The 12,500-nt window shown below is 50.1% G+C and overlaps 1 protein-coding gene across 6 annotated transcripts in view; it reads left to right on the top strand.

The window, feature by feature from the left end:
* The window catches only part of LOC113802627 (pleckstrin homology domain-containing family G member 5), a 711,360-nt gene that overhangs the window by 679,130 nt on the left and 19,730 nt on the right, over positions 1-12,500 (top strand). For 2 of the 6 annotated variants that reach the window (XM_070141983.1, XM_070141984.1), the window contains exon 2: positions 8,434-12,156. The exons of the other annotated variants lie outside the window; for them this stretch is intronic. In XM_070141983.1, coding sequence (XP_069998084.1) covers positions 8,836-12,156 — 3,321 coding nt within the window. In that variant the 5' untranslated portion in view covers positions 8,434-8,835. The remainder of the gene's footprint in view (positions 1-8,433; positions 12,157-12,500) is intronic. 6 annotated transcript variants of the gene reach the window in all.

Genomic DNA, 12,500 nt, shown 5'->3' on the forward strand with positions numbered 1-12,500 from the left:
CCTTCACATAACCTTAAATAGGATGAGGCTTCACATAACCTTAAATAGGATGAGCTTCCTTCACACAACCTTAAATAGGATGAGCTTCCTTCACACAACCTTAAATAGGATGAGCTTCCTTCACATAACCTTAAATAGGATGAGCTTCCTTCACGCGACCTTAAATAGGATGAGCTTCCTTCACGCGACCTTAAATAGGATGAGCTTCCTTCACGCGACCTTAAATAGGATGAGCTTCCTTCACATAACCTTAAATAGGATGAGCTTCCTTCACATAACCTTAAATAGGATGAGCTTCCTTCACATAACCTTAAATAGGATGAGCTTCCTTCACGCGACCTTAAATAGGATGAGCTTCCTTCACATAACCTTAAATAGGATGAGCTTCCTTCACATAACCTTAAATAGGATTAGCGATGATAGGTTAAATGATCAAATAGATGATGAATTAAATAGATGAATTAAATGATTAAATATTAAATAAATATTAAAATTAAATGATCATGATTAAATAGGATGATGCGACCTTAAAAAGGATGAGGCTTCACATAACCTTAAATAGGATGAGGCTTCCTTCATGTGACCTTATACGTTCAAGCGTAGGAATATAGGTAAAGAGACTGGGTTTGTTGATGTCCTGAGGGGAGACTGTGCTATCTCAGGGGAAGTAACTTCAAGGGGAAACTAAAAAGAGTTTTCAGGCTTAGGAAAGAATCGAATTTTGTTTTTTCTCGTTGTTGTTATTGCTGTTATTGTGATGATGGTGTTGATTGTTATTATTTTTATTATGATGATGATTGTTATTGTTTTTGTCTTTATTATTATTGTTATTAATATTATCATTATCGTTATTGTCATCATTGTCATCATTATTATTGTTGTTATTATTATTATTGATATTATCATTATCGTTATTGTCATCATTGTCATCATTATTGTTGTTTTTATTATTATTATTAATATTATCGTTATTATCATCATTATTACCATTATCATTATCATTATTGTTATCGTTATTATTCCTTTGTTCATTTTATATTAGCGTTACTATTATTAATGATATTGATTCACGATCTTTGTGATTACGTTCGACTTAATTACCGTTTGTTTGAAATGTTATTAATGTTATTGTCGTTAATTCCACGTCATCAGTGCTAGTGTATTTATGGGATTTATTATTATCTTATAATGTTTTTTGTGATGTATTTTTTTATAATTTCTTGTGTTATTCTGATAGTTTTTAACATTTGGGAGTTTTTTCTTTTCTTTCTTGTTTTCTCTCTCTGTTTTTTTTTATTATTCTATTCTCTCGGGTTTCTTCTTCTCTCTCTCTGTCTCTCAATTTTCTTCTTTCTCTACATCTCTCTCCCTCCCTCTCCCTCTCCCTCTCTACTCACTCCCCGCCCCCATCTCTCTCTCTCTCTCATTTATCTACTTGTCTATTGTTATCCATTTATTCATTTTCTTTCCACTTCGCCGTCACCAAGGGATGCTCCGTCCTCGTCTTGTTTTTGTTCTTCCACTTCTTCGTCTTTCTTGTTCTTCCTCTTCTTTCTTGATCTCCCTCTTCTTATTCTTTCTTGTTCTTGTTCTTGTTCTCCCTCTTCTTCGTCTCTCTTGTTCTTCCTCTTCTTTCTTGTTCTTGTTCTTGTTTTCCATCTTCGTCTCTCTTGTTCTCCCTCTTCTTCGTCTCTCTTGTTCTTCCTCTTCTTTCTTGTTCTTGTTCTTGTTTTCCATCTTCTTCGTCTCTCTTGTTCTCCCTCTTCTTCGTCTTTCTTGTTCTTGTTCTTCCTCTTCTTTTTTGTTCTTGTTCTTGTTCTTCCTCTCCTCCTCCTCCTCCTTCCTCTTCCTTCCTCGCCGCCGGGACTGTTCTTGTTCTTCCTCTTCCTCCTCCTCCTCCTCCTCCTTCCTCTTCCTCTTCTTCTTCCTCTTCCTCTCCTCCTCCTCCTTCTTCCTCTTCCTCGCCCCCGGTCCCGGCACGCGTGGAGGCGGCCTCGACGAACACCTGTTTCGGCCGCGGTCCCCCCCTCCCCCCCTCGCCCTGGCCCCTTCCGGTTACTCTCTCTCTCTCTCCTCTCCTCTTCTGCGCTTATTCTTATTCTTCTTTCTTGTTGTTATTCTTCTTCGTCTTTCTGGTTGTTCTTCTTCGCCTTTCTTGTTGTTTTCTTGTTCTTCGTCTTTCTTGTTCTTTCTTCTTCTGCGTCTTTCCTGTTCTTCTTTCTTATTCTTGTTCTTGTTCTTCCTCTTCTTTCTTGTTCTTGTTCTTCCTCTTCTTCTTGCTCTTCTCTTTCTTCTTCCTCTTCTCCTCTTCTTCTTCTTCATCTTCTTCTTCTCTTCCTCCTCCTCCTCTTTCTTCTTCTCTTTCCTCCTTTCTCCTCCTTTTTCCTCGTCGTCTTTGTCTCTTCGTCCCTCCGTTTTACTTGTTTCTTTTATGTCTTCTTCTTTCTTTGATTCTTTTACATTCGCTTCTTCCTTTCTGTTTATCATCGTTAAGCCTTTTCTGTCTATTCATCTTCCTCGCCCCACTTCTTCCTTATTCTATTCTTATCTCTTTTTCCCTCCCCTCTTTTCTCCTCCCCTTTGACTCTTCTTCCTGTTACCTTCTTCCGTATCCTCCTCCTCCTTCTTCTTTCCCTTCTCCTCACCACCACCTCATTTTCTTTCTCTTCCTCCTCCTTCTCATTCCCTCTTCATCCTCTTCCTCTCCTCCTAATCCTCCTTCCCCTCCCCATCCCCCTCCTCCCTTTTCCCCTTCCTCCCTCGTCTTCCTCTCGTCGTCCTCCTCCTCTTCCTACCCCTGCTTCCCGCCATCCTCCATCCCTCTATCCCCCTCCTCCAATTCCTCTCCTCCTCCCTCTCCTCTTGCCCATCCTCCTCCTCCTACTCCTCCCCCCCATCCTCCATCCCTCCATCCCCCTCCTCCAATTCCTCCACGCTCCCTCCTCCTCCTCTCCTCTTCCCCATCCACTTCCTCCTCCTCTTCCTCCTACTCCCTAACCCCCTCCCCTTCTCCCCCCTCCTTCCCCTCCCCTCCTCCCCCTCCCCCGCCCTCCGCACACACTGTCACCTCACCACTCTTTTCTCTCTAATATAATGACGAGAGACAGAGAGACAATGGCGGCGCAGGGAAAAAAAATAAATGTTTCTTTGCCGAGCGAACTCTTTCGGTCGAGTCACAGCGGCCAAAGCCCTTGTTAATGGAAGCCAAATATGCTCGGAAATGTTTCCCCTGGGGCCCCGTTCCTCCCCTCTCCCCCCCCCCCTCCCCTCTGCCCTCGGGTGTCCTCCTCCTCTTCCGCCTTCCTCCCTCCCCTCTGCTCTCGGGCCCCTTCCTCTCTTCCTCTTCCCCTCGCCCCCCTCCTCTCTCCCCTCTGCTCTCGGGCCCCTTCCTCTCTTCCTCTTCCCCTCGCCCCCTTCCTCTCTCCCCTCTGCTCTCGGGCCCCTTCCTCCTCTCTCTCTTTTAGAGACTCCCCTCCCCCTCTGGCTCTCTCCTCCTCTCCCCTCGCCCCCTTCCTCCTCTCTCTCCTCTGGGGTCTCTCCTCTCCCCTCTGGCCCTCTCCTCCTCTCCCCTCGGGCCTCCTTCAGCTCTCCTCTCACACCCCTTGGGTGTTCACTCTCTCTTCCTTTCCCTGCTCTCCCCCTTTCCCCTCTCTTTACATACCACTTTTCCCCTTTGGCCTTCTCTTCCTCTTTTTCCTCTCCTTCTTCCCCGCCTCCTGGATGCCTTCCCCACGCCCCATTTTTCTTCCCTCTCTTCTCCTCCCTCTTCTTCCTCTCCCCTCGTCCCCTCCTCGAACCCTTTCTTCACCTTTTCTCTCTCTCTCTCTATCTATCTATCTATCTCTGTCTGACTCTGTCTGTCTCTGTCTGTCTCTCTCTCTCTCTCTCGCTCTCTCTCTTTCTCTCTTTTTCTCTCTCTCTCTCTCTCTCTCTCTCTCTCTCTCTCTCTCTCTCTCTCTCTCTCTCTCTCTCTCTCTCTCTCTCTCTCTCTCTCTCTCTCTCTCTAATCCTCCTCTTTTTCCTCTTCCTCTTCCTCCATTTTCTATCTACCTTTCATGAAATTCGGGGACTGCGAGTAATAAATAGCGACGACAATAGTAATGATAATGAAGTCCAGATAGTAAAAATGATAGTAATATTGATAAGTTATAGTAGTAATAGTAATGATGATAGCGATGATAAAACTATAATGGCGATAATGACGATGATTATGATGATGATAAAGATGGTTGTAATGATGATGATAACAGCAATAACACAATAACAACAACAGTGATAGAGAGTAGTAGTAGTGGGGAAAGTAATAGTAATGATAGTAAGAGAGAGTAATAATAGTAATGAAAATGGTAATAAGGGAACAATTAGGAAAATCAATGCCAATCGACCGGTGCCTGTTGCATCATCGGAGAGGAAGTGAAGGGGGGAGGGGGGGAGGGGGAGGAGGCGAAAAGGGGAAGGGGAGGAGAGGAGGAGGGGGAAGGGGAAGGGGAGGAGGAGAGAAGGTGGAGGGGGAGGGGGAGGGGGGAGGGGGGAAGGGGAGGAGAGGGGGAGGGGGAGGAGAGGGGGAAGGGGAGGAGAGGGGGAAGGGGAGGAGAGGGGGAAGGGGAGGAGAGGGGGAAGGGGAGGAGAAGGGGAGGAGGAGAGAAGGTGGAGGGGGGAGGGGGAGGAGGCGAAAAGGGGAAGGGGAGGAGAGAGGGAGGGGGAGGAGGCGAAAGGGGAAGGGGAGGAGAGGAGGAGGGGAAGGGGAAGGGGAGGAGGAGAGAAGGTGGAGGGGGGAGGGGGAGGAGGCGAAAGGGGAAGGGGAGGAGAGGGGGAGGGGGAGGAGGCGAAAGGGGAAGGGGAGGAGAGGAGGAGGAAGGGAGGTGGAGGCGAAAGGGGAAGGGGAGGAGAGGAGGAGGGGAAGGGGAAGGGGAGGAGGAGAGAAGGTGGAGGGGGAGGGGGAGGAGGCGAAAGGGGGAAGGGGAGGAGAGGGGGAGGGGGAGGAGGCGAAAGGGGAAGGGGAGGAGAGGAGGGAGGTGGAGGGGAGAGGGAAGGGGAGGAGGGGGAGAGAGGGAGGGGGGGGGAGGAGGAGTAGTAGGAGGGGGGAGGAGGAGGATAAGAATTAAATGTAGGAGAAGAAGAAGAAGGAGGAGGAGAAAAGGTGGGGAAAGAGGAAGAAGAAGAAGAGATGAGGGAAGAGACATAGAAGAAGAGAAGGGAGAAGACAAATAACGGAAAGGAAGAGCGTAGGAAGAGAAAAAAATCACGAGAAGAAGAGGGGGAGAAGGAAGACGAGGAAGGAAAAGAAAAAAAAAGAAGAAAAAGAGGAGGAGATGAAAGAAGAAAATAGAGAGAGAATGAAAGAGAGAGAGAAGAGAAAGGGAAAGAAAAGAGAGATAGAAAAAAAAGAGAAAGGGAAAGAAAAGAGAGAGAGAAAAAAGAGAAAGGGAAAGAAAAGAGAGAGAGAAAAAAAAGAGAAAGAGAAAGAAAAGAGAGAAAAAAAAGAAAAGGGAAAGAAGAGAGAGAGAGAGAGAGAGAGAGAGCGATCCAAGGGAAGGACCGTGTCAGGGGAGTATTAGCGAGATCCCGCGGGAGGCCAGCACAAAAGGACGCCACGGACCGAGATGCGGAAATTAGCAAATAGTAAATAAAAGAGGAAAACAAAACAAAGAGGAGAGAAAAAAGGAATTATTTTTTTTTTTTTTTTTTTTTTTTTTTTTTTTTTTTTTTTTTTTGAAGGGGTGTAGAGGGGAGGGAGGGAGGGGTAGGGGGTTAGTGTAGGGAGGGAAGGGGGAAGGAGGGAGGTTGTAGTGTAGGGAGGAGGGTATAGTGTTAGGAGGGATGGGGGGAGGAGGGAGGGAGGGAGGGAAGCGAAGAGAGGGAGATCAAGGGTGGAGAGGGGAGGGAGAGAGAGGGGGGAGTTAGGAAGCGGAGGGAAGAGGGAGAGAGGGACAGGGAGGGAAGGAAGCAGAGAGGGAGGGAGGGAGGGAGGGAAGATAGGAAGGAGGCTGACCAAGGGTAGGGATTGGGTTAGGGTAAGGGGCATGGGGGCATTGGAGGAGGGGGGGGAGGGGGGAGAGGGGGAGGTTAGGGAAAATAAGGGAGCCAGGGACGTTCGTTTCCGGATCCGATTGCCAGTGCCATGTTGTCTGTGGTGACGCGCGGTGCCAATGGGCTGTCGTTGGTGTGTTTGGCTTTTAAATACTCGCTTTATCGGATTTTTATTGTCGATTTTATCTAAATACCCGCTTTATCGAGTTTATCTGAATACTCGCTTTATCGGATTTTTATTGTCGATTTTATCTAAATACCCGCTTTATCGAGTTTATCTGAATACTCGCTTTATCGGATTTTTATTGTCGATTTTGTCTTATCTAAATACTCGCTTTATTGATTTTTTATTATTAATGATTTTGTTTAGATACTCGCTTTATCGATTTTATTGTTGTCGATTTTGTCTAAATACTCGGTTTATCGATTTTTTTATTGGCGATTTTGTCTAAATACTTGCTTTATCGAATTTTTATTATCGATTTTGTCTAAACACTCGCTTTATCGATTTTTTATTAGCGATTTTGTCTAAATACTTGCTTTATCGAATTTTTATTATCGATTTTGTCTAAACACTCGCTTTATCGATTTTTTATTAGCGATTTTGTCTAAATACTTGCTTTATCGAATTTTTTTATCGATTTTATCTAAATACTCGCTTTATCGATTTTTTTATTAGCGATTTTGTCTCTCTCCCACGATTTGGTTCTCTCTTCTCCCTCCTGTCTCTTTCCTCCCCTCCTCTCCCCTCCCTCTTTCATTTATTTGCATTGCGATATATATTTTGCGTTTATTAAGGTCATCGATTTTGTTGCGACGAATCGTGTGTCTGTCGCTATAGTTGTCTCCTGCAAATTCTCGCTTTTTGCTTGTTTGTTTGTTTATGTTTTAGGAAATCCGTGGCGGTTTTGTTGTTGTTGTTGTTGTTTACCTGGAATGTGAAGTATTTTCTTTTTTTTATTTTTTATTCGATCCTTTGCAGTTGACTTATTTATATTTATATTTATTTATTGTTATTATTATTATTATTATTATTATTATTATTATTATTATTATTATTATTATATTTTTGCGTGCGTGGAGGTATGCGTTAATTAAGGCTATGCTTTTGTGCGATTTTGTTATTGTTTTTTAGTGTTGTTGCGGTGATTTTAGTCATTCTCATTATTGTTATTATTATTATTATTATTATTATTATTATTATTATTATTGTGTTTATTCCTTTTCATTATTATTGTTGTTGTTGTTGCTATCAGGTCTGTAGATAAAGGATTCTCCTCTCCTTTGCTGACGGAATTCTCGTGTGGATACCGGGAAAAGGGTGGGTATCGGATAGCGACAGGGAATCGGGTATTGCAATGGGTATCGGGTATCGTGACGGGTATCGGGTAGTAAATGAATGTGGATCTGGACGGGTATTAGGTTCTGGGTGGGGCATCAGACATAGGGAGAGTGCCAGAGGTATGCTTACTGGGTGGGTATCAGGCGCTGGGTAGGGAGGGTGCCAGGTATGCTTACTGGGTGGGTATCAGGCGCTGGGTAGGGAGGGTGCCAGGTATGCTTACTGGGTGGGTATCAGGCGCTGGGTAGGGAGGGTGCCAGGTATGCTTACTGGGTGGGTATCAGGCGCTGGGTAGGGAGGGTGCCAGGTATGCTTACTGGGTGGGTATCAGGCGCTGGGTAGGGAGGGTGCCAGGTATGCTTACTGGGTGGGTATCAGGCGCTGGGTAGGGAGGGTGCCAGGTATGCTTACTGGGTGGGTATCAGGCGCTGGGTAGGGAGGGTGCCAGGTATGCTTACTGGGTGGGTATCAGGCACTAGGTAGGGAGGGTGCCAGGTATGCTTACTGGGTGGGTATCAGGCGCTGGGTAGGGAGGGTGCCAGGTATGCTTACTGGGTGGGTATCAGGCACTAGGTAGGGAGGGTAGGCCTAGTGGGTGGGTACCGGGTAATGGGAGGAAATTGGTTACTGAGTGTGGGTATTTGGTACTGGATGGATATTGGGTATCTGATACTGGGCGGGCATCGGATACCGTTCGGATACCGAGTGCCGGTCGGGTATTGCGCGCTTTCTCTTATGTCGTCTTTCTCGTTAATTATCACTTGCTTCTTCTTCACAATCATGGTCGTTATCGTCTATTCTTTATTTATTATTTATTTGTATTTTTTATTGTAATAATGGTTTGAATTCCTCCAGGGGTTTGGGGTTTTCCCTTTTTTAATGGAATAGATATAAAAGGTCAATTTTGAGGGGAGGTCTTAATGTGTGTGTGTGTGTGTGTCTGTGCCAAGAAATGTGGGAGTAATAAATATTCAGAATATTCGAACTCGTACACACACACAGACATATCAGCTATAAATTTTCGCAATTATATTATTTGTGTCATTTTTGGTGTAATAAAGATGATTAATAGAGAAACAAACTAGTGCTTGTGTGAGATGGCAGAAGTGATGAAACCCGGCGTTCATTTCACTCGTCGTAACTGTTGTGCACAAACGAACTGCGAACTGAACGGCAACTGTCGCCCCTTCGGCCCATTGGCGAGTTCATGATCGTCCTTTTCTGCGGTCGCTCGAGGGGCGCGGCGCCAGGGAAGGAGGGCATTCGGCGAAGAGGCGGCTGTTTGTGACGGCGAGCTGAACTGGTGAAAAGGGAAGACCCCAGAGAGCTCTTCGGAAGCTTTTCTTACAACGCGCCACAGGCGGATCGAGCCTCGTCGCGGCCGGCCTGTGGTGCGCTCTCTGTGCCCTGCTGGTGCTCGCCGAGACGCCCTCGGGGAGTGTGATGACAGAGCCACGGCTGCGATGTCAGGGCAGCCGCGGAGGAACCTCGGCAGTTCTTGGTACTCGCTGATCAGCACCAACTTTCAGTCTCTGACTCCTTTTAGGGTTGAAACAAAAGTGGACATTGTCGCGCTGGACAGGGCGGCGGTTCGAGACGCGGCGCTGACCAACGGGCGATTCAGGATGGAGCCCGGGGACAGCCACACAGACGCTCCGCCGGCGGGGGAGGTGGAGCACGATCTTGTGTCGTCCAGCAGCCAGTCGTCGCTGGCGTCGGGATGTTCGGGGACGTGGTCGGAGTGCTTCCTTTCGACTCCGCAGCGCGCGATCGCATTAACGAGCGACGGCGCGCTCGGGATTAAACCTCCGGCCTCGCACTCGCTCGACTCGCTCGCCTCCACCGCCGGAGCTGCGGACGGCTCGGGGGAGTCGTGGACGCAGGAGGAAGCGGAGAGTCGGAGCGATTTTTCCGCCAGCGATGACGACTCCTCAAACCTGAATAAGAATAATCCGACTTTCGTGAGGTCCTTCAACCGGCGGATCCGCACGCGGGACCACCATGGCGGGGACCTGAAGGTCATTTCTGCCCTGCGGGCGCAGTACAAGCAGCGGGAGCGAGACGTTCAGAGGACGAGGGGCAGACTCACGACCGACAGAGACCGAGTCCTCCCAGAGGTTCCGACAGCCGTGGCGGATGGGAGAGGGGAGGCGAATGCGGACGAAAGGAGGAGGCTCAGTCTGATGTGGAGCCCGAGCTATAGTGAAGCCTCGAGTGACACCCAGGATCTTTGCTCTCCAGTGTCCGACGACGTGTTCTGGGCTGCGTCGGGGCCTCACGTGGGCGGCCAGCCTCAACAGGAGTCAGGAATCGGCAATGGCTGCGAGTGGCGGCCGTCCCCGCCCGAGCGGAGGAGGAGCTCGCTCTCCATGGAGTCCCTCCCTCGGGACGCGATCTTTTCGGACTTTGATATCGAGTCGCCGATCTCCAAGGCGGTGGCGGAGGCGATGAGGCCGAAGGAGGGCGGAGGGATGTCCTTCCTGTCGCGATTCTCCAAAACGGTCTCCACAAAGAGAAAGTATGGTAAGTCCTTCAAGGGCCACGCCCTCCCAGCCGGCGAAAGGAAGATCTCTGACGTCGACGTGGCTTTCAGGGAGAGTTTGGAGAGCATCGTCGAAGGAGGCGCTGAGAAGACCTCCGATAAGAGGGGCTCCTGTCAGCGCACCTTCAGCATGGGCGCCGACGGAGGCGAGGATGGGCTGGAAGGGGCTTTCGCGCCCCCAGATCGCCGTGCTGTTGCGGAGAAGGATAGGATCTCGGTGAGGGATCTTGTGCGCAGTTTTGTGGTCAAGGACACGGGCAACGGGCCGGTTGTTACGCAGGCGAGAGGGGAGAAGCCAAGTCCTTCTCCAAGACTGAGTAAACCCAAAAGCCCTCCTTTGCCACAGAACAGACGGCTGCAGGAACACAGACCAAGTACGTCTCACAACTCTGACGCATCAGTCGCGCAGACTCTGCACAATGGACGAGTGTCGTCAGGGATCCCACAGCAGGACCAGAGCCAGACACATAGCCGCTCGTCGAGTGGATCTTTTTACAATATGTGGCCCCAGTTTTTCTCTAGTAACACTGCCACCAAGTCACAGACGGATAAGGACAAGCTGTCTTCCAGCAAGAAATTGCCTTCCAAGCATGAAGATCCATCGGGCGCCGTTCGCCAGAGGTCCCACACGTTCACAGTCAGCAAGTCAGCATCATCGGCAGACGGGAAGAGGAGTCCTGGCGGCGCCTCCCCTGCACAGCCAGCAGCATCAGGTGGCCGCACGTCGCCGCGAAGGCTTCCCCAGATCCCCCGTCAGGAGGTTAGCAAAGCCTCGCCGCGCCTGCCTGGACGAAACTCGAATCAGCATTGGCCACCTGCTGCAGTCCGCAATTCCTCGCCTCACCTGGCAGAGTTCTCCCGTCCCTTGGCAGTGCAGGCGAGCGCCATGGCTCAAAGCAATGGCGCTCTGAGCGACTGCATGAAGGCAAGCACACCTCCGCCGAAGAGAAGTAAGTTCCTGTCAACATTTGGCTTCGGGACGGACAGCAGCGCCAAGAAAGGCGACTCAGACAAGGTCAGCACAAAGACCGCTAAGAACAGCAAGGGAAGAAACAGTGACGAGTGGAATGTCGTGTATACAAACAGTCCGGGAGGCCCTTCCTCGAGAATCAAGAGGATAGGCGCCATGAGGAAGGGCGAGGAAGCGGAGAGGGTCCAAGAAGGCCTCGGCCAGGCTTCCATTCAAAGTGATCCCGAAAAGACCCCAAACTTTCCTTCAAGAGAACATAATCCAGGCAAGAACGTAACGGCAGGAGCGATTCCAAAAAGTAGCTACCTGAACAAAACCTTCCACATCATGAACAAAGACGAATGCAAAAGAAGTGAAGTGAAGCATTCCGACACCGAAGACGCTGCCTCTGAGAGGGAAGCCCAGCAGGGGTCGCAGGCGGCCGCCAGGAGCCCCGCGAAGAGCGCGAGGAAGCTCGGCAAGCGTGTGCTGGAGAGGTCGATTTCAGTTCCCTTCTGGACGAAGTTTTCCGGGCAAGAGACTGTGAATGGCCAGAGTGCAGACAGCGAGGATGACTTACCAGCCCTCGAAGCAGGCTCCCAGAGCGAGAGGCCTCCTGCGGGGGATTCCAAGGAAGAAATGACGAAGCCCAAGCTCGCCCAGACCAAGTCGTCCCCGGCGAACTTCCAGCGCAAGGCCCAGCACAAGCGCACGCGGTCCTACGACGTGACGAAAACCTTCAAGGACGACCTCCAGGTTCTTCCACCCGAAAGGTCGGCCTCGCACGACAACTTGGCCAAACTGAAGGAGAACGAGCCTCTGAACATGCCCGTGCTCGCCGTGGAGTTCGCGTCCCCCGAGTCGCCGCCGCAGATGGAGTTCAAGAGCCTGCGAGCGGGCGACGGCGGGCCCGAGTGCCTCGCCCGCAAGAACTCCGTCAAGCACAGAAGCTGCAACAACATCATCGACATCGAGGACGAGCCGGGCGTGCAGGTGTCGCCCAAGTTCTCCCGAACGTTCAAGGACTCGAAGCTCATCAGTGCCTCCGCCTTCTGCCTCACCAACTCGGTGATGAAGAAGGCGTCGGCGGCCGTGAGGCGCGAGGCCATGCCTGCGGCGCTCCTGCAGGGGGAGGAGACCTTCCCGGCCCTGGACAGCGCGCCCTCGCTGCCCTGCGTCGGGCCGGGAGAGGCCGCCCACTTCGTGTACATTTCGCCCTATGAGCTCACCACGCACGTCAGGGACAAGCCCACGCTGCAGCGGCTGATGGGGATGTTCCACGTGCAGACCTCGGTGAGTGCGTCGGGGGCACGGCTCGGCGGGGGCGTCGGGGGGGGGGGAGGCTTCTCGCGCTCAGGGGCAGACGGCGGGGGAGGGGGTGCAAGCCGCTAGCTGGGCACTGCGTTTGTGTCGTGTCTCAGAGGCGAAGGAACTAAGAATAAAGCTGGACAGATATGGTTGCAGATGTTAAAAGAAGCGAAATACATGTAGATAGATAGATAGACAGGTAAATAGATCAATTGATAGCTAGATAGATACAAGGTTGAAATGACTCCCTTTCTCTCCCTCTCCCCCTTCCCCCCTCTACATGTCTCTCCCTCCTTCCCTCCCCTTCCCCCCTCTACATGTCTCTCCCT

Source organism: Penaeus vannamei, chromosome 28, assembly GCF_042767895.1.
Source record: "Penaeus vannamei isolate JL-2024 chromosome 28, ASM4276789v1, whole genome shotgun sequence".
NCBI lineage: Eukaryota > Metazoa > Arthropoda > Malacostraca > Decapoda > Penaeidae > Penaeus > Penaeus vannamei.